At 42.0% G+C, this 21,516-nt stretch overlaps 1 protein-coding gene across 1 annotated transcript in view; it reads left to right on the top strand.

Moving 5' to 3' along the window:
* LOC124787687 (DENN domain-containing protein 5B) overlaps window positions 1-21,516 on the top strand; it is a 475,881-nt gene that overhangs the window by 428,611 nt on the left and 25,754 nt on the right. The window contains exons 14-16 of the mRNA XM_047254514.1: window positions 619-775; window positions 15,343-15,471; window positions 15,774-15,895. Coding sequence (XP_047110470.1) covers window positions 619-775; window positions 15,343-15,471; window positions 15,774-15,895 — 408 coding nt within the window. The remainder of the gene's footprint in view (window positions 1-618; window positions 776-15,342; window positions 15,472-15,773; window positions 15,896-21,516) is intronic.

Raw genomic sequence — 21,516 nt, 5'->3', positions numbered from 1 at the left:
TTGGCTGCAAGCTCATTTTGTAAGGGTATTTTCATTGTGCCTGTCTGCAACAGGCCGTTTCAGTTAGTAACAGTCTATTCTTTTCATAATATTTTTGACCCTTTACTTTGTACATAACTAAAAGAAAAATACTTATACATTGTTTGTTGCACTTTTTAACATCTGGAACTCCTTTGTAGGATTGGTTTGTACATTGTTTAGATATTCTGTCTCTATTAAATGTTTTATGTTTTTTTTAAGTAGACCCATGTTGTTGTCATTTAGTAAAATAAAAACTGTAGTATATCTATGTGCGTTAGTGTAGAACTATTTCCTGTTGTTGCTTTTCATTTGTAAATGCAAATGTGAGTTTTTTCATTCTAAATGTAGTAGCAAAGATCATATTATCAACTTAAATAACTTTGTGAGAAAAATGTTGTGGATTGAAATCTGTTGGCTGTTGAAATTGAATTAAAAAGTAATGTTATCATTGTGTATATATTTTTAGGCAACTAACACTTTAAGAATAGGTTGCTACATTTGTCTTTGCTGTGCTTAAATCTTTAGCAGTAACTTATTATGTAAGTGTATTTATTATAGTTATTAATAAACTATTTTGAAATTGTCTTCCATAAACAGACTTATCATCTATGGCACTGGAAACAGATCTGACTCCACCCCAGACCCGAAGTCGAGATCGACATAAAACATCTGAGCCAGCGTCACCTAGTGAAAGGAAGATATTGGAGCAACCAATGTTAAAACCTCTCCCTATATCCCTCACATTTGATATGAGGTATGCCTGATCATTATTATGAATTTTGCTCACTCCTTTTGACACAGCAGTAAAATAAGTCACATGTAGCTGAACAAAAAAAATATTTGTTTTGTTTAAAGTACATGCTTAGGCAACAGTTTTAACTTAACTAAGACTAAGAATTAGAAAAATCATATTTTAAAGACTATAAGAATAAAAATAATTTTGTGACTGTTACATGACAGTGTATGCATCTGACTTCTGGAATAATTTGTATTTCATATACATCTCATAACTTTGAGTTCCATTTGAACATACTTCACTATGCATGATACCTGTATGTCCAGCTGGTTGTTTATCTTTTGATTTGAGGAAAACCTTGAGCAGCTAATTTGACAACACACATGCAGTAGAAATATCTGAGACATTTTAGCTACAAGCAGACTTTACTTAATCAACAGTGTCAATGTAGAGAGAGGCATTATTGATCATGAGGTCATCATTGTGACGATGGTTAATAAAGATTACAAATCCATCAAGAAGGCTAGGAGAGTATTTATGTCGGAAAGAGCAGATAAGGAGTTGTTAGCATTCTACTTAAACGATGAATATACGTCATTTATCCCCAGTATGATGGACAAGTTATGGACAAATTGTAAACTAATTGTAAATTGTGCTCTGTAGTAGTATGTGCCAAGTAAGTGGATAAGGACAGAAAAGACCCATTGTGGTTTACTTACAAAATTTGGTAAATTTCTGAGGAACCAGAGATTGTTGCATTCTTGGGTAAAAAAATGAATGTGAAAATGTTGACAAGTTGGTAGAAATTTGTGTGTCCATTAAAAGGTATATGTGTAAAGCATCCAACAGCTTCCATCATTATGTTCATTCATAAAATCACTAAGCAATTCAAAAGCTGCTACCCAGTCATTCCTTGACTAGTCTTATGCGTCACTAGAAGACAGCAAACCAGAAGATAAATTTTTAAATTTCACATTTAAAAAAGTAATTCATGTTGAGTGACCATACAGCTACACCACTGTGTGACCATCACACAGATTCCTGTATGAGTTCACAGAATGTATATATGAAAGGCAAAAGAACAGACCTGCAAAATTACAGACCCATATCCATAACATAGGTATGCTTCAGGATTCTTGAACGTATTCTGAGTATGAATGTTATAAATTTCATTGAGATAGAATAGCTTCTGTTCACAAATCAGCAGAAAGCATCACTCATGTGAATTCGAGCTTGCCCATTTCTTGCACAGTATCATGTGAATCTGCAATAGGCAGATTCCGTATTAGTAGATTTCCAGAAAGTGTTTGGCATGGTGCCCCACTGTAGATGGGTAATGAATGTTTAAGAATAAGGAATAGGTTCCCAGATATGTTAGTGGCTTGAAGACTTCTTAAGGAAAAGATCCTAGTGCATTGTCCTCGACGGTGAGTACTCATTGGAGATGATGGTATTGTCAGGACTGCCCCAGGGAAGTGTCATAGGACTGTTCTTGTTCTCTCTATATATAAATGGTCTCAAATTAATGATTGCACACAGACCCAGTCTCTCCCATCTACTCAATCTCCCACTTCCAGCTCCACTCCCTCCAAAACCTCAAAATTCCAATCAACACAATCTGGAACCACAACGCCCTAATTCAGTAGTTAACCTTTCCTCCAAACCTCTCTCCCAATCAGAAACCTCTGTCCTATCCAAAGGCCTCACCTTCAGCCCCACTCCCAGATTCAACCAAACAGCCCTTGTCAAAGATTTACTGTCCTACACTCGTACTCTCTGCTGGAAATATCACTTTGCCATGAAGAAAAATGATCCTAATCCTACTCCTAATGATCCAACTCCCCAAGACACTATCCAAATTGAACCCTGCCTGGAACAGTTCTGTCGTCAGTCACAGCGGGACCCACCTCCTCTTCCTCAAAATCACCCTCTCCAAACTTTCCAGGAATTTTTGACTTCCAGCCTTGCCTCTCAATCCTTCTTAAAAAACCTTAATCCTACTCCCAACATCACCACTGCTGAAGCCCAGGCTATCCGTGATCTGAAGGCTGACCGATCCATCGTCATTCTTCCGGCGGACAAGGGTTCCACGACCGCGGTACTTGATCGTCGGAAGTATGTGGCTGAGGGACTATGTCAGCTTTCAGACAACACTACATACAAAGTTTGCCAAGGTAATCCCATTCCTGATGTCCAGGCGGAGCTTCAAGGAATCCTCAGAAGCTTAGGCCCCCTACAAAACCATCACCTGACTCCATCAACCTCCTGACCCCACCAACACCCCGCACCCCTACCTTCTACCTTCTTCCTAAAATTCACAAACCCAATCATCCCGGCCGTCCCATTGTAGCTGGTTACCAAGCCCCCACAGAATGTATGTCTGCCTACGTAGATCAACACCTTCAACCCATTACATGCAGTCTCCCATCCTTCATCAAAGACACCAACCACTTTCTCGAATGCCTGGAATCCTTACCCAGTCAGTTACCCCCGGAAACCATCCTTGTAACCACTGATGCCACTTCCTTATACACAAATATCCGCCCTGGGAACAGCCATGGGTACCAGGATGGCCCCCTCATACGCCAACCTATTCATGGGTCGCTTAGAGGAAGCCTTCTTAGTTACCCAGGCCTGCCAACCCAAAGTTTGGTACTGATTTATTGATGACATCTTCATGATCTGGGCTCACAGTGAAGAACAACTCCAGAATTTCCTCTCCAACCTCAACTCCTTTGGTTCCATCAGATTCACCTGGTCCTACTCCAAATCCCATGCCACTTTCCTTGACGTTGACCTCCACCTGTCCAATGGCCATCTTCACACGTCCGTCCACATCAAACCCACCAACAAGCAGCAGTACCTCCATTATGACAGCTGCCACCCATTCCACATCAGACGGTCCCTTCCCTACAGCCTAGGTCTTCGTGGCAAACGAATCTGCTCCAGTCCGGAATCCCTGAACCATTACACCAACAACCTGAAAACAGCTTTTGCATCCCGCAACTACCCTCCCGACCTGGTACAGAAGCAAATAACCAGAGACACTTCCTCATCCTCTCAAACCCAGAACCCCCCACAGAAGAAACACAAAAGTGCCCCACTTGTGACAGGATACTTTCCTGGACTGGATCAGACTCTGAATGTGGCTCTCCAGCAGGGATACAACTTCCTCAAATCCTGCCCTGAAATGAGATCCATCCTTCATGAAATCCTCCCCACTCCACCAAGAGCGTCTTTCCGCCATCCACCTAACCTTCGTAACCTCTTAGTTCATCCCTATGAAATCCCCAAACCACCTTCCCTACCCTCTGGCTCCTACCCTTGTAACTGCCCCCGGTGTAAAACCTGTCCCATGCACCCTCCCACCACCACTTACTCCAGTCCTGTAACCCGGAAGGTGTACACGATCAAAAGCAGAGCCACATGTGAAAGCACCCACGTGATTTACCAACTGACCTGCCTACACTGTGAACCTTTCTATGTGGGAATGACCAGCAACAAACTGTCCATTCGCATGAGTGGACACAGGCAGACAGTGTTTGTTGGTAATGAGGATCACCCTGTGGCTAAACATGCCTTGGTGCACGGCCAGCACATCTTGGCATAGTGTCAACACTGTTCGGGTTATCTGGATACTTCCCACTAACACCAACCTGTCAGAACTCCTGAGATGGGAACTTGCCCTTCAGTATATCCTCTCTTCTCGTTATCCGCCAGGCCTCAATCTCCGCTAATTTCAATTTGCCGCTGCTCATACCTCACGTGTCTTTCAACAACATCTTTGCCTCTTTACTTCCGCCTCGACTGACATCTCTGCCCAAACTCTTTGCCTTTACTAATGTCTGCTTGTGTCTGTGTATGTGCGGATGGATATGTGTGTGTGTGTGCGAGTGTATACCTGTCCTTTTTTCCCCCTAAGTTAAGTCTTTCCACTCCCGGGACTGGAATGACTCCTTACCCTCTCCCTTAAAACCCGCATCCTTTCGTCTTTCCCTCTCCTCCCCTCTTTCATGATGAAGCAACCGTTTGTTGTGAAAGCTTGAATTTTGTGTGTTTGTTTGTTGTCTATCGACCTGCCAGCACTTTCGTTTGGGAAGTCACATCATCTTTGTTTTTAGATATATATAAATGGTCTGAAAGATAAGGTGAGTAGCAATCTGCAACTCTTTGTTGACAACACTATAGTGTATGGGGAAGTATTGTCGTTGAGTGAATGTAGAAGGATATAGTGTGACTTAGAATTTATGTGTGCTGTGATGAACAGCAGCTTGTTGTAAATGCAGAAAAATGTAAGTTAATGCCGGTAAGTTGGAAAAACAATCATGTAATGATCAAATGAAGTATTAGTGATGAGCTGCTTGATGCAGTCACGTTGATTAAATATGTTGCAAAGCAATGTGAAATGGAATGAGCACATAAGGACGGTAGTAGGGAAGGTGATTCATAGACTCCAGCTTATTGGGAGAGTTTTAGGAAAGTGTAGCTCATTTAGAAAGGAGTACACATATAGAACACATGTGCAACACATTCTTGATTACTGTTAAAGTGTTTGAGATCCCCACTAGGTCGAATTAAAGAAGGCTGCTTGACTTACTGACAGGTTCAATCAACAAGCAAGTGTTATGGAGGTGCTTCATGAACTTAAAAGAGAAAGTCTGGAGGGAAATCAGTGTTCTTTTCTTGAAACTCTATTGAGAAAGTTTAGAGAAGTGGCATCTGAAGCTGACTGCTGAAAGATCCTGCTGCCACCAACAAGCATTTCACTTAAGGGTTGCTAAGATAAGAAAAATTAGGGCTCTTACAGAGGCATATAAATATTCATTTTTCTCTTGCTCCATTTGCGAGTGGTATACGAAAGGAAGTGACTAGCAGTGGTACATGGTACCATATGCCATACATCGTATAGTGGCTTGCAGAGTATGTATACAGATATGGCTGAAACATTTGCCTAATGTCTGTGGCACATAAAAAAAACAATCTCACACACACACACACACACACACACACACACACACACACACACTGGGTACAGTAGGATTCTGGCTTGCTTCTTCAGTTTGTTATTGAAAATGTTGTCAATAATGTTGCATTCAGATTCATCGTTTGTAGCTGTAGTTTTCATTGCATTAAGTTCCTCATCATAGCCTTCTTGGGACATGGGAATAGAAAGGAGACAATGGACATGTGCTGGAATACTGCGTGTTTGTAGGCTGTCAGATGTTGAGAAGAAGCTGGGATGAATGTGTCACTAAAGGAACTTCTCCAGAAAATTTTAAATTTATGATTCCTATCTACTATCTCTAAGCTGATGTATAGGAAATTGATGGTGGAAACCCCTATCTCCACACTGACCTTTATTTCAGTATGTTACTGGTTCATATTTTCCAAGAAATTGAGGAGCTATCTAATGGAACCTTTCCATATACAGCGAATAGATAAACATTCTCAGGTGGGGAGAGATCCAGCGATCTTACTGTTGAAGGTAGGGTTGTCAATCATGAAGGCAAGCAGTACAAACTCTTGCCATGTGCGGATAAGCATTATCTTGCTGATATGTAAGCCCAGAATGGCTTCCCATGAAAGCTGACAATTTGTGACCCTGATACCTGAGCTGGGTACAACATGAGTAGTAAGTTTTTAAGTGTAATTTTAAACTGAAACCTAGGGCACTACACTTACCCAAACTCCACAAACCAGAAGTGTCAACCTAACCAGCAGTATATGCAACACAGTAGAGTCAAAAGGATCAACAACATCATGAAGAAAAAACTGAACTTTAAAGGGAAATATACTAATAAGAACAGTTAAGATTTGGTAAACAAGTTGACACATGTTAGGATCCCAAAAAGTGCAAAATTAGTATCTTTTGACACACACAGCTCTTCTTGAGAATTACTGGTAAGGATATTGTGTCACAGTTCGTGTATTTGCACAACATAAATCCAGAAAAACAGTTGAGCATAGTTAATACAGTATAATGTTGTTTAAATCAAAATTACACAAAAAAGAAAGAAAGAAAGGCACACTGTGAAGGAATTATCCAAATGGTACAGAAATCAGCAGATGTATTGTATATTTACAGACAAACAAATTATTAGAATTTCAGAAAAATTGGATGATTTAGTCAAGAGAAAGAGATTCACAAATTGTGCAAGTCAATAATGTATTGGTTCACCTCTGGCTCTTATGCAAGTTGTTTTTCAGCTCGGCATTGATTGATACAGTTGTTAGGTGTCCTCATGAGGGATATCATGCCAGATTCTGTGCAGCAGGTCAAGTAGATCATCAAAATCTGGAGCTGCGAGCTGCTTGGTGGGTCTTGCCCATAATGCTCCAAACATTCTCAGTTGGGGAGAGTTCCAGTGACCTTACTGTTGAAGGCAGGGTTTGCCAATCATGAAGACAAGCAGTAGAAACTCTCACCATGTGCAGATAAGCATTATATTGCTGGGTTGGCTTGCCATGAAAGGCAACAAAATAGGTTGTAGAATATTGTCGATGTACTTTTTGCTATCAGTGTGCTGAAGATGACAACCAAAGGGTCCCTGCTATGAAAAGAAATGGCATCCCAGACCACCACTCCTGCTACACGGCCTGCAACCAGGAGCAATGGTCTGGTGTGCTATTTCGTTTCATAGCAAGACTGCTTTGGTTGTCATCTTTGGCACACTTATAGCACAGTAGTACGTTGATGGTGTGCTATGCCCTGTTTTGTAGTGCTGGAAGTTGGGCCATATGTCTTCCCGCTGTACTTCCAGCATCACATGTTGAGATTGTGGACACCCATCATATTCCAATACTCCATGTGTCCTGCCTCCCATCTGCATCAACTGCAGAGAGCACCATTCGCCTCGCTCGCCAGACTGCAGGATTCTCTAGAAAGAAAGGAAAATCATGGAGTACAAGACCCTAGACCGACTGAACACACTGAGGCTAAGAAAAAAATTGAACACCTGCATCCTGTGCAGATGACATCGTCTTATGCTGCTGCTACAACAGTTCTGGCACCATCAACTCCGCCAGCCCCAGTCACCTCACAGAGCTGGAAGACTACACCTGCCCCCTTGATAGTGGGGGGGGGGGGGGGGGTTATTTCCCTCCCTGTTGCTCCTACACCACCTACTTTGGGAGCAACAACCCCCCCCCCCTCCCCCCCTTCCAACCATTGGGGACTTCCATCCCCACTTCTAAGCCAGAGAAGCAGCTTCTCTCGCTAGGAAGGGGTTCCTTGGGTCACTCCCTTCCAAGGTTTCTGCTAGTGGGAAAGATAACACCCGCCAGTGGCTGAAGAGCCCAAAAGCTGCTGGTCATAGGGCTTCACACTCATCCCCAGTTCTAGAGACTGAGCCAATGAAGTCCTCCCAGTCAGGGAAACCCAAGGAGCAGCGAGAGAAATACAAAAAGAAAACCCCTAAGACCAAGGAAATTGCGGTGGCACCCACACCGCCGCTACCTACAAGCTCTGCGTCTGAGGATGGAGTGGAGATTCTGGCATCCACTGAGGACATAGATCTCACCAGACCCTCAGACGCAATGGATATAAACTGCTCAAGCAATAAGTCAGTGGCAGCAGGTGACCATGAGGCGTAAACTACCTCGTTGAATCTTCCATGCCTTCCCAGTTTCACGATGACGTCATCCTCCAGTGGAATTGTGGCGGGTTTTTCCGTCACCTGGCTGTGCTATGCCAACTGTTAATCTTTACACCAGCTATCTGCATTGCCCTTCAGGAAACCTGGTTCCCTGCAATGCGGACCACTACCCTCCGTGACTATAAAGGATATTATAGGAACCATAGCGACTATAATCGAGTGTCAGGTGGGGTTTGAGTTTATGTCCTAAACTCAGTCTGTAGTGAACCTGTGCCCCTTCAAACCCCTCTTGAAGCTGTGGCTGTCAGAATAAGGACGACGCAGGAAATAACTGTCTGCAATGTATGTCTTCCTCCAGATGGTGCAGTACCCCTGAATGTATTAGCTGCTCTGATTGATCAACTCCCTAAACCTTTTGTACTTTTGGGAGATTTTAACACCCATAACCCCTTGTTGGGGGCCACTGTGCTTACTGGCCGAGGCAGAGATGTCAAAACTTTACTGTCTCAGTTCGACCTCTGCCCCTTAAATCCTGGGGCCGCCACACATTTTAGTGTGGCTCACGGTAGTTACTCGGCCATTGATTGATCAATCTGCAGCCCAAGACTTCTCCCATCTATCTATTGGAGAGCACATGATGACCTGTGTGGTAGTGACCACTTCCCCATCTTCCTGTCACTGTCCCAGTGTCAGGCCCATGGGCACCTGCCTAGATGGGCTTTAAACAAAGCTGACTGGGAAACTTTTACCTCTGCTGTCACCGTTGAATCTCCCCCACATGATAACATCAATGTGATGGTTGAGCAGGTGACTACAAAAATTGTTTCTGTGGCAGAAAACGCAATCCCTCACTCTTTAGGGTGCCTGAGGTGTAAGGCAGTCCCTCCGTGGTCACTGGAAAATGCTGAAGTAGTTAAGGAGTGTCGGTGAGCTCTATAGCAGCATAAGCAGCACCCTTCCCTGGAGCACCTCATAGACTTTAAACGGCTCTGTGCTCTCATTCACCAACTTATCAAACGATGGAAGCAGGAGTGTTGGGGGAGATACGTCTCGACCATTGGGTGCCATGCGTCACCTTCCCAAGTCTGGGCAAAGATCAAACTTCTTTTTGGGTACCAGACCCCAACAAGTGTTCCTGGTGTTAACATAAATGGCGCATTATCTACCGATGCAAACACAATCGCTGAGCACTTTGCTGAATACTTTGCTCAAGCCTCTGCGTTGGAGAATTAACCTCCAGCTTTTGCACTCTCAAACGGCTGCTGGAAGGGAATGTCCTCTCATTCACTACACACCACAGTGAATCTATAACGCCCCAGTTACAGAGTGGGAGTTCCTCAGTGCCTTTGCACATTGCCCACGGCCAGATCAGATCCACAGTCAGATGATTAAACATCTCTCACTTGACTACAAGCGACATCTCCTCATTATCTTCAACCGGATCTGGTGCGATGGTCTTTCCATTGCAATGGCGAGAGAGCACCATCATTCCGGTTCTCAAACCCGGTAAAAACCCGCTTGATGTGGATAGCTAAGCTTTCTTTGTAAGCTGCTGGAACGTATGGTATGTTGGCGGTTGGGTTGGGTCGGGTCCTGGAGTCACATGACCTACTTGCTCCATCTCTGGGTGGCTTCCACCAGGGCCGCTCTACCACTGATAATCTTGTGTCCCTCGAGTCTGCCATCCGAACAGCCTTTTCCAGAAGGCAACATCTGGTTCTGTCATTTTTGACTTATGTAAAGAAGTTGGTCCCTCCCATAGTTCCATCCATATTGAGGAGGATGGAGTCCCGCAGGGCTCTGTATTGAGTCTCTCTCTATTTTTGGTGGCCATTAACGATCTAGCAGCAGCTGTAGGGCCGTCTGTCTCACCCTCTCTGTATGCAGACAACTTCTGCATTTCATACTGCTCCATCAGTACTGGTGTTGCTGAGTGTTGCCTACAGGGAGCCATCCACGAGGTGTAGACAGGGGCTCTAGCCCACAGCTTCCAGTTTTCGGCCGCAAAGTCATGTGTTATGCACTTCTGTCAGTGTCATACCGTTCATCCGCACCCAGAACTTTATCTTAATGACGATCCACTCACTGTAGTGGAGACATATCTATTCTTAGGACTGGTTTTCGATGCTCAATTGACTTGGCTTCCTCATCTTTGTCAGCTTAAGCAGAAGTGCTGGCAGCACCTCAATTCCCTCCATTGCCTGAGCAACACCAATTGGCACGCAGATCACACTACGCTGCTGCAGCTCTACAGAGCCCTTGTCCAATCCCAAATTGACTATGGGGGTGTGGTTTATGGTTCGGCAGCACCCTCAGTGCTGTATTTACTCGACCCTGTGCACCACTGTGGGGTTCGACTAGCGACAGGAGCTTCTAGGACCAGCGTACTGGTGGAGTCTGGTGTCCCTCCATTGCAGATCAGATGTGCACAACTGCTTGCCAGTTACGGAGTGCACATTCATAGTTCCCCTGAACATCTGAATTACCATCTCCTTTTCCCGCCCGTGGCAGTCAACCTCCCACATCATCGGCGCAGGTCAGGGCTAACGATTGCAGTTCGCTTGCGGTCCTTTCTCTCCAAACTGGAGTCCTTCCCTTTACCGCCTGTACTTGCGGTCCGTTCACGTACACCTCCATGGTGTACACCTCAGCGACAGCTTCGTCTGCACCTTTCATGTGACCATAAGGACTCCATTCACCCTGCGGCTCTCCGCTGTCACTTCCTCTCAATTCTTGACGTGTTCCGGGGCTCTGAAGTGGTTTACACCGATGGCTCGATGGCTGATGGTTGCGTTGGCTTCGCCAACATTCGCGGTGACCATATTGAACAACATTCCTTACCCAATGGCTGCAGTGTATTCATTGCAGAACTGGTGGCCATTTCTCGTGCACTTCAGTATCTCCGTTCATGCCCTGTGAAGTCTTTTCTTTTATGTACTGACTCCTTAAGCAGCCTGAAAACTATTGACTAGTGCTACCCTTGTCATCCTTTGGTAGTGTCCATCCAGGAGTCCATCTATGCCCTGGGTCAGTCCAGTCATTCAGTGGTGTTCGTCTGGACCCCTGTTCACGTCGGAATCCCAGGAATTGAATTTGCTGACAGGCTAGCCAAACAGGCTACACGGAAACCGCTTCTGGAGATGGGCATCCCCACAACTGACTTGCATATGTTATTACGCCACAAGGTTTTTCAGATTTGGAAGATGGAATGGCAAAATCTCAGTATGCACAACAAACTGCAAGGCATTAAGGGGACCATGAATGTGTAGAAGTCCTCGATGAGGGCCTCTCGCAGGGATTCCGTGGTTCTCTGCTGGCTCCTCATTGGCCGTGCCTGGGTGACCCACGGCTACCTCCTGTGCTGTGAAGACCCACTTCAGTGTCGGTCCAGCGCCTGGTTGACAGGGCCCATATTCTGGTGCACTGTCCCACTTTGGCTACCCAGCGAAGAAATCTTGGGTTACCAGACTCGTTGTCGCCCATTTTATCTGACAACGCCTCGTTTGCTGATTTAGTTTTACGTTTTATTCGTAAGGGTGGGTTTTATCTTTTGATCTAAGTTTTAGCGCATGTCCTTTTTCCCTCTGTCTTCCACTCTAGTCCTTTTAGGGTGGAGGCAGGGTGGCTGGCTTTTCCTTTTATTTTCGTAGTCGGCCAGCCATTGTAATCTGCTTCTTCTGTTTCTTGCACCTCTCTGTTGTTTTTCTTGTCCTCTTCTGTTTGTTTAAGTGTTCGTTGCCTTTCCTTCATTCTTGTGGTCTTTCCTTTCTTCCATTTTGTGTTATGGGTCTCGTCTGTTTTATTCTCACACTTGTGGCATTGTTTTATTAGGAAGAAGGGACCGATGCCTTCATAGTTTGGTCACTTTCCTCCTCTTTTAAACCAACAAACCAACCAACCCTGATTTGTCTCCACTCATGGCAAGCCATCCTGTGCTTACATTTCAGCAAGTTAGTGCCTGCCCACACAGTGAGATTTTCTGCTGCTTGTCTTCATGCTTGCCAAACCCTACCTTGAACAGCAAAGTTTTTAGATCCCTCCCCAAGTAGAATGTTTGGAGCATTATGTGCAGGGCCCTCCAACCATCTTGGATTTTGATGATTTTACAATTGGACAGGATTTGGCATGATACCCAAACAAGGTCATCCAATAACCTTATCAATCAATGCCATGGTGTTGTAACTGCTTGCATAAGTGCTAGAGGTGGACCAATGTGCTATTGATTTGCTGAATTTGTGAAGTTTTTTCTCTTGAATAAATCGTCCAATTTTTCTGCGACTGTAATCCTCTGTTTCTCTGTACATGTTCTGTGCATCTATTGATTTCTGTCCCGTTTTTATGATTCCCTTGTGATGGGTAATTTTTTTGTCTTTGAGTGTATTTCTGCTTTCAAAGAAGCTATTATAAGCAAACAGATGATAAGGCAGTGGGCTCACTCTTACCCCCTTGCTAGCATAAATATTCATGTACAAGTGGGAAAGTGATTTTTTGGTTGTGACAAGTGCACATAGTGAAAATTATCGTGCAGCATAGTGTTCCAAGCCAGAGACGTGCAATACATTTCGTTCGGTGTTCACGTGACCACTAATGTGTTTATTATTTGTTTTTCCTTGTTGCTTTGTGTATCTAGAGGTATCACTCTTTCACATTTTTCTGTATCCTACATTCTTTAAATGTGGGAAATAAGAGTCTTTTTATAAGACCTAGCATTTATTGGTGACCCTGATGTTTGAAAGACACATGCACTGGTTACAATGTGAGTAGTAAGAAACACCCCCACTGTATGACATGATCTAGGCTCAACCGCACCACAATGTAAACATGTAAGAGCCACTCCATCTGCGAGTATTTAATCTACGAGGTTTAGCATATTGGTAAAACAGTGCTCTTGCGTTTGGAATGTATGAGGTAAACCCCTATCCTTTCAACTGATTCATTAAATCATTTCAAGAGCGCACCAGAGAGTTTATTCAATAATTTCAGTTACTTCCTCTATTGTAGGCTAATTGACATGGTGCCCCCATCTAATGATCATGACATTGGTGGCATATAAAACCCTAACCCATGTTAATGATTATTGCTGTTTAATACCACTTCACCAAAGGTACCCAGCACTTTGTTATTGGATATTTTGTGGTTTTGTAAGGTTATTAAACTAATTAGGGCTGTTGAGCTGTTAAAATTTTTGTTGAATACAATGATATGCTGCTTCCTGGCCCCACTCCTCTCTGGATGGGAGAGGGTGAGACATTGAGACATCCACTCTATAACAACAAAAGTTATTGTTCTATTATTTTATCACAGTTTATTTAGAATTGGGGAATGAGCTTAGTTTTACATCTTCTGACTAGGAATTTTGTAGACATGAGAACATCTCTAGAATTCACTTTACTTCCAAGGAAAACCTCCAGAACCTTAGCTGGAGCTGCTGGCATACTCTTACTTGGTCTGCCTGAAGTGCATTCAACATAGTGGTACATATGGCATGCGATATCTGTTTAATCAGATGTGAGATGGCTGGGGTGACCATGTCAAGTCATCCTCATTGCCTGCCTATTTGGTCTTACCTGATCAGTGTGCCAGTGAAGACTGCCACCTAACTCACTCATGTGTTCCACCACCACCACTGCCACTGGCAAATTTGGCCAGCCACTTGTGTGGCAATCGTACCACTGCTGGTAGTGTTTTGCACTGTAAGCTGCCAGACACTGACTCCTGCAGTGCTCACATGCAATTTCCCACACTGCAACCAATGGCAGATTCCGCTGTTAACTTGTGGAGCAGACAACTGGCTGCCTGCATGCCTTCATCCTGTCTGTTCAGCTGAGATGCAACAACGTTGGTGCACTTAACTCCCTAGCAGACTCTTCTGGGACTGTTATCAAATTTTTCTTGACATTTTCCTGTCATTTGCCTTATTCATGGTATGTATGTGATCTGAAACCAGTGTGCCATGTGTGGTCCACCACAGCCCACACACATGGAAGGGTCGTCTTTCTTGTCATAGGTGTACAAGTCATGGTTCTCTGCCACATGTTGGTAGCAGGTGGCAGTACTTTTCTATGTTGCCAGACTCTGGCACATGAAGCACTCTTAACTCAGTGCCCAGATCAGTAGGGAGAGGATCAGTTCTTACAGAGAAGTAATGTCTCCATCTTGTAGATGTCACCATCTGGAGTGTCCTCCTGAGCTGTTTCCACAATGATAAATATCATTGTCTGGCAACTTGTTCTTGTTTGTTCAGTTAAGTGCTTTTATGGGTGCATCATGGAAACTGCTAACATCCAGTCCTTCCCAGTGCAACTAGATGGCCGTGATCCAAGGAACTCCTCCTATGAGAGCTTTTATGACCACTTCTCTGAGTTTGGTGGCTTCTTAATTGGACCTAACCCTACGTACATTTCTGTATAGCTTCAGAAGGCTTTTTAGATATGTTGTTCAGCATAATGTTGTCACTTGGTTGCTCAGAGACTTGATGTTAAGCTCAAATGTAGTGATGTTCTGCAGATCCTTTCAGAAAAACATCCATTTATTGTCCTGTAGTGGATGTGAAAAGATGGAGCAGGCTTCATGGAGTCATCACAGTTCACCTTGATTTTGGTCTGGTCTGTGAACTGCTTGTGCTTTTCTAGTGTTCACATGTAGATTGCAAGCATAGAAAGGTCAATAACAGGACAAGAGCCTTTTGGGATGCTATATTTTAGGTTCCAAGTTTAGCCCTACATTTGCCAATTCCTGGTTAAAACCTGCAGTTGATGAATATAGGCAAAGCTTCACCTGCATTGGGTATGTTATTAATGCTATAATTTTTTAGTTACCCAAGTGAAATATTATAATTTTTAGTGCTAAAAGAGTTGGCAAGTACAGAGAAACTGACATCACAATAAATTTTCTTGCTTAGTTCTTCCAGAAAAGTTTAAGTAAATAATAATTGTACCATGTATAAATTTCTTTTGATGATATTTGAAATTATTTTTTGTGTTTCCACAGAAATGTGCAAGCCATGTCAGATGTAAAAACACATATTGGCTATGCAAGAGCATGGGTGCGACTGTCTCTGGAGAAGAAGCTGCTCTCACGTCACTTGCGAACTCTCTTGTCAGATACTGCTCTTCTGAGGTCAGTGTCATACACATTCAAGATATTAGTTACTGTGTATGTAGCCAGATGCAGATATTCTGTTTCATTACAGTACTGTTTTCTTGATGTACATTTAAACACTGTGATGACAGTTGAGTATGAGATGTGTGATTTTTTAAAAAAATGATTAATATATCTCTCATTTTTATTAACTTGATCTTTCCTGAAGATAGATGAAAAATGTATGTTACAGTGACAGTATTGTGTGTTTTGTACTTTGAATTTTAGAAAGCTTTATCGATTTGTATGACTATGTAACTGCTCTTCTTTTCTGTTTATAGGAGCCTTTACAAGAGATATGCATTTCTTCGTTGTGAAGATGAGAAGGAACAGTTCCTATGTCACCTCCTAACTCTGAATGCAGTGGACTATTTCTGCTTCACAAATACATATACGAATACTAGTAAGTTAATTATGACAATACAGGTTGTCGTTCTATATGTTTCACAAAATACTTCCTGTTTTATATAATTTTTAGAGTTACTCCTTTAAATTTTTCAGTTTATATTTGTGTATAAGCAAGAGGATCATTATAGCTGTATTGAAATGGTTTGGTATAATAGATAACTGCTGGGAGACTCTTGCCATGTATTTGGAAACAACAGTCATTTAATTTTTGTTTACTTTTATTAGTTTAAAAATTAATTTATTTATTTGTAATAGCATTTGAGCAGTCGAACAGAGTCCTTATTGCAACCCTGATATGGTGTAAGCGTCAGTGAAGTGATTTGGCTGTAACATCACTGCAAAGAGGATACTTAAAAGTTGGAGTTTTGGGATAAGACTGACTGGTTGCAGTGTGGCAGGATTAGTTAATGCATTGTTAGTATACTTTATTGTCGCATTATGATCTATAGTAAGTTCTGTACTCCATTTTCATTGTTATGTAAACCCATTTTAATCAGTTAAATACTAAAGCACACACTTTGAAACTACAGACAACAACACAAAAAAATCTACAACACACTCTCTCTCTTAAAAAATAAAAAAAATAAAAAAAGAGGTTACTTGAGAGCATTTTTAATGTTGTTTTTCAATCTTATTTTCATAGTCTTTTCTTTCCCCTTCTTTTTCTTATCTGGTCGGTTGTTTTGAAAAGTTGTGCAGTAAATTTTCAGTAAAATTTCATAGATAACATATTCTGACTCCATCCATTGTTATTACTTGGTTAAGTCGAGTTATTGTTTACAAAAATTTCTACAGTAATGACATTCCATCCAAAATTTCATTTGTGAAAATATGTCAGTGGTACTTAACATTATTCACTTACAAACAGAGTTCACCTAACATGGGTTAGCATTGACTTACCACTGTTTACTTACTGGGCAAGTTAGTGAAACAGTAATGTGAAACCTCTCAGTCTTAACAAACTTAAAAGATCCGAATTGTTTCAGTTTATGATACTAAGATCTGCGTCACCAATTTTTGCAATAATAAAGTATAACAACCTCAAAAATTAATCTATGACTTAGTGCAATATAAAATTAGTTTTATTGTCACCTTACTACGGCACATGAGCAATGTTCAAGATGACTATTAATATTCCTGCCATAACAGCGTTGCATAAAATCGCATGCAGTATGGCAAGGAACACAACCTGACATCGTTTATTTCCTTACGTAGTTACTCATATTTTCCTTATTAGCAACAACTTTGGAAGTACATTTGTATTCAGGAACATAATCAAGATCTCTATCTGAGTCACACTTACATAAATTGACCTTGGATCCGTACAAATCATTCCCGATAAGCATTTTCCTATCATGAACACTGCACGTATTGCAAAGAAATCCACTTAAATCTTTAATTTTACAAAATAGCTAGTATGGTAGCCACCCATATTATTGAGAGGGAACATTAAAATTGTATGGGAATATAACACCTAATTTGCTTTATCTTTGCATTTGTTCTAAATAAATTATAACGTTGGCAAACACTATTACTACCCTTAAAATATCTTACCATGTTTACTGAGTATGAGATGACCTTGAATATAAGACAGTCTCCTTTTTTAAGAGAGTCCTTAAGAAAAATTTATTTTTAACATCCTAATCAGAACTACACACTGTTTTATTGACGTTAAGTGCCTGCCAAAAAGATCAGAATTATACCTATTTTAAACTTATGTAATTTATTGATTGCCTAAATTTTAATAATACAAGGGGGAAAAAAGTGATTTATATTAATTTTTGTCTTCAATACCTATTTTGCTTACTAAGCCTATTTTCTGTCGTATCACTGTTTTTACTCATCGTCCTAAAAGCATAACTGTGAAATTTGTACCTTCGCTGTCAAAAATATTTTGCTATTTCTTTCAGATACATTACAATATGTAATATTGTGATTGTGGTGGAATCTGAGGACACTGCCGTTTTCTACCGACTTCATATTGGATTTCAATTCTATACTGAATGAGCCAAACATATTGTTTGCCCACAGGTCTCTCATTGGCTGCACAGTACCATCAGCTGACACATACCCTTCATTCCTGTCATATGTCACAGTGAACGTCAACAAAATTACTGTTTCCTGCAGAAATGTATACCAGTGTTGTGTATCTGTCCAATTTTAAAGCCAATTCAAATGGATTTAGACAAACTGCAGTTTAAACATGGTAGATGTCCATAAAAAGCCAAAGTACATGGTATAGGTTGCCATGGTTGGCAGCACGACATAATTTGCTGCCTGCTCACTACTGCCCTCCCTGCACTTATCGTAGTTCTCAGCCAAGCTGGTTTCACTGTTCCCCCTCCACCCTATCCATAATGCTGTGCTTGAGCAACTGTGGCATACAGGCCGCAATATCTTCTACCATGCAGGTCGTATGCAACAACATCAACTGCTACGTAAATAAAAGATTGCAACCACAGTTCAGTGAAATTCTCAAACATTCGTTCATCCCGCGGTCTAGTGACGACTGTTGGTACTACTTCCACAGTGGGTCTTGCTGCTGTATTTTATTCTTGTGATAACAGTTACAGCCAGTTTAAGGTGTTTTATTTAATTTTTTAGACATTATGGATTCTGGGGATTGATTTTCTTTCTTGATTCGTTTGAATGTCACCATCATGTTCTAAAAGTGATTAAAAGGTGGTGACGTTTTTATCCAGTACTCTAATATGTGAACAGTGACCGAATTTCTGATTTGAAACCCAGTTGGTAAATCATTACAGATCTCAATAATCACAAAAATTATTGACTTTCATTCAGGTTCAAGTACTGTTTTTGAAGGATAACATTTTTGCCTTTCAATGTACACTTCACTTAAAAAGTACCACAAGTATACAGTATCCATAATACATGTGAAGTTTTATTGCATACCTGTTCAAATACAACAAGAATTTGTAAGATGATAGCATTAAATTCTATGTCCTTCTATGTTCCAGAAAATTAACAAATTTTAAGCAGAGCAATAGATTGTTGTTGTGAGTAGTTCATAGTTTCTCGCTTATCCCTTGCATGAGTACCATGTTAGTCAAATGCCACATGATTGTTTGAGCAAGGTCAATACTGCATCGAGCACTTCAGTATGTAAGGAAATCTCGAACCTGTCAGAGTGCGAGTATCATTTGTCCTTCCTACCCTCCTGAATTCTTCAAAATAAATCTGCACACGACCTCAATATCCCAAGTTTCATTTTTAAATGTCAATCTATTAAATAATGTAAAAACATTGACCTCAGCAGCAATAGTTTAATATGTGAATATAAGACAACTCCATAGATTTTGAATGACAAATTTGGGAAAAAAACTTTGTCTTCTAATCCAGTAAATATGGTACTAATTTTCCTAGTTTTGCACTGTACTTCAATTGCTAGTGAAGTTTATAGCATTGGTATTGTCACAGAAGAAGCTGAGTAGCACCATGGTGTAATGGTTATGATACTAAACTGTTGCATGGAGGGTCATGAGTTCAAAACTCACCTGGATTGTACAATTTTAATTTCTATATTTAGTTTGAGTACATTCTAGAAGTATCCACAAATGTTAAGAATAGGCAGTTTGATCCACATTCTTGTATGTGCAAGTGCTGAATAAACCTTTGTAAAGTGAAGTTAGTGTTCATCATTCACCTAATTACACCTTCTTCTATGTCACATTATTCTGGTGGAGGCGCCGGGTATTGGAACTTGTGATAGTGCACATTATCGACGACACAGTGGCTCCCATCCGGCCACGACGGAGCTGCCATTTACGTGGCAAGAAACCCAAGTTCGAGCCGTATTCAACAGGTCACAATCTATCGAAGACAGAAGAAGAAGAAGACATTACAATGTCAGCATCTGTGTGCCACCACGAGACATCCTTCCTGGTTCTCTGGTGATGATGGCCGAGATCCAAACAAGTAGCTGAAGGTATATGACCGTATAGCCAAATTTAACAAATGGGACACAGTGGGTTTGGCTAACATATTTTTCTACTTGGAAGGCACTGGAAAGCAATAGTATATGAACAGCGAGGAGAAGTTCACAAGCTGGGAAGTATTCCAGGCGGAACTGTGCAAGTATTTCGGCGACACACGATGACAGAAGTGCAAGGCTGAAGATAAATTAAAGTGCATGGCCCAGTGTGCAGGAGAAACTACACCATCCTACATTCAAGATGTCTTGGAGCTGTGTAAAATAGTGGATCCTAGAATGAAGGAGGAAGATAAGGTTGCACATCTCTTGAAGGATGTTGCTGAGGACATGTATCAAGCCTTACTCCTGAAGGTTTCGACAGCAGACGACTTCATGAAATGGTGCCAGTATATCGAGACGATGCATCAAAAAGGAATTACACTTAAGAAGTTTGAACAGCTTCCAAACATTGTATCAATGTCTGTGATGGAGGAAGGAACTGATGTCACAAGTGTTCTTCATCAGATAGTGAGAGAGGAAGTTCAAAAGGCACTTGGATTGCACGGTGAGCAAAAAACTGAGACGCTTCATGAGGTCATGAGGGAGGAATTGGAACAGACATCGAACCCAATCTCTCGTCCTTCATTTCCCTTTAAAACAGTGAAAAGTCGAGACCCAGGCGAAGCTACATTCCTACAATGCTGCTTGAGGAACCTGTTTGGGCATCAAGGAAGACTGACGTCGGGAGAACCCATGTGAATCAACCAGTATGTTTCCACTGTGGATGACCAGGCATGTGGTGTGCTATTGTTGAGAAAGGTGGCAGATATTTGGTGACGCCCGTGCCAGAAGACAGCAGTCCAATCTTAACAGACACCAACTCCAGGATGCCGAAGATGAACTAGAAGATGTGGGTGCAGGACGATGTAGGTCACCATTGCCGCAAGCTAGCCACTCGAGAGGACACTCCCCAGCATGCCGATCAAGATCTCCATCGCCGTTTAGAAGCTCCAGCCGATCACCTAGCCGCTGCAACATGGAAAACTAAAGGGTGCGACCTACCTTGGAGGTGAGGCCGCTGAAGAGAAAAATCCTCCGCTGTCGATCACTACAAAAGTGATAGGAAACTATGTTGATATCCTCATGGATGGCCGACCAGCCCAAGCTCTTGTGGACTCTGGAGCATCATATTCAGTCATTTCAGAGAAGTACTGTCGCCAGTTGCAGAAAACCGTATTCGTCGACAACAAAACTTATCTGCTGAAGACTGCTAATGGGAAATATGTAAAAGGTACAGGAAGATGTGTCATTCATGTGGGTATAAGTGGCCATACACAGCCTTTAGAATTCATCATATTACAAGAGTGTAGTCATGACGTCATTCTCAGATGGGACTTTTTGATAGCTTCTCAGGCAATTATAGATTGTGGTCGATCGAAGATTATGCTAGATGAGATGAGATACTGTGGACAGGAAGATGGGCATCAGAGTGTGTGGAGACTGTGTGCTGGATGAAGTGATCATTTCTGCAGTCAGCGCTAGAAAGGTAACTGTCACGTGTCGTGCCATGCATCAACCCACGGATCTTTAAGAGGAGCTGAAGAATAATTTGGTCACCCCAGCCTCTGTCGTCTCGTTTAAGAATGGATTTGGTGAATTGTGGATAGTTAACTGTCGCCAAGAAC

This window comes from Schistocerca piceifrons, chromosome 3 (assembly GCF_021461385.2).
Source record: "Schistocerca piceifrons isolate TAMUIC-IGC-003096 chromosome 3, iqSchPice1.1, whole genome shotgun sequence".
Classification (NCBI taxonomy): domain Eukaryota; kingdom Metazoa; phylum Arthropoda; class Insecta; order Orthoptera; family Acrididae; genus Schistocerca; species Schistocerca piceifrons.
Note: the sequence above shows the minus strand (reverse complement) of the source record. Positions and strands in the feature narration are given on the sequence as shown.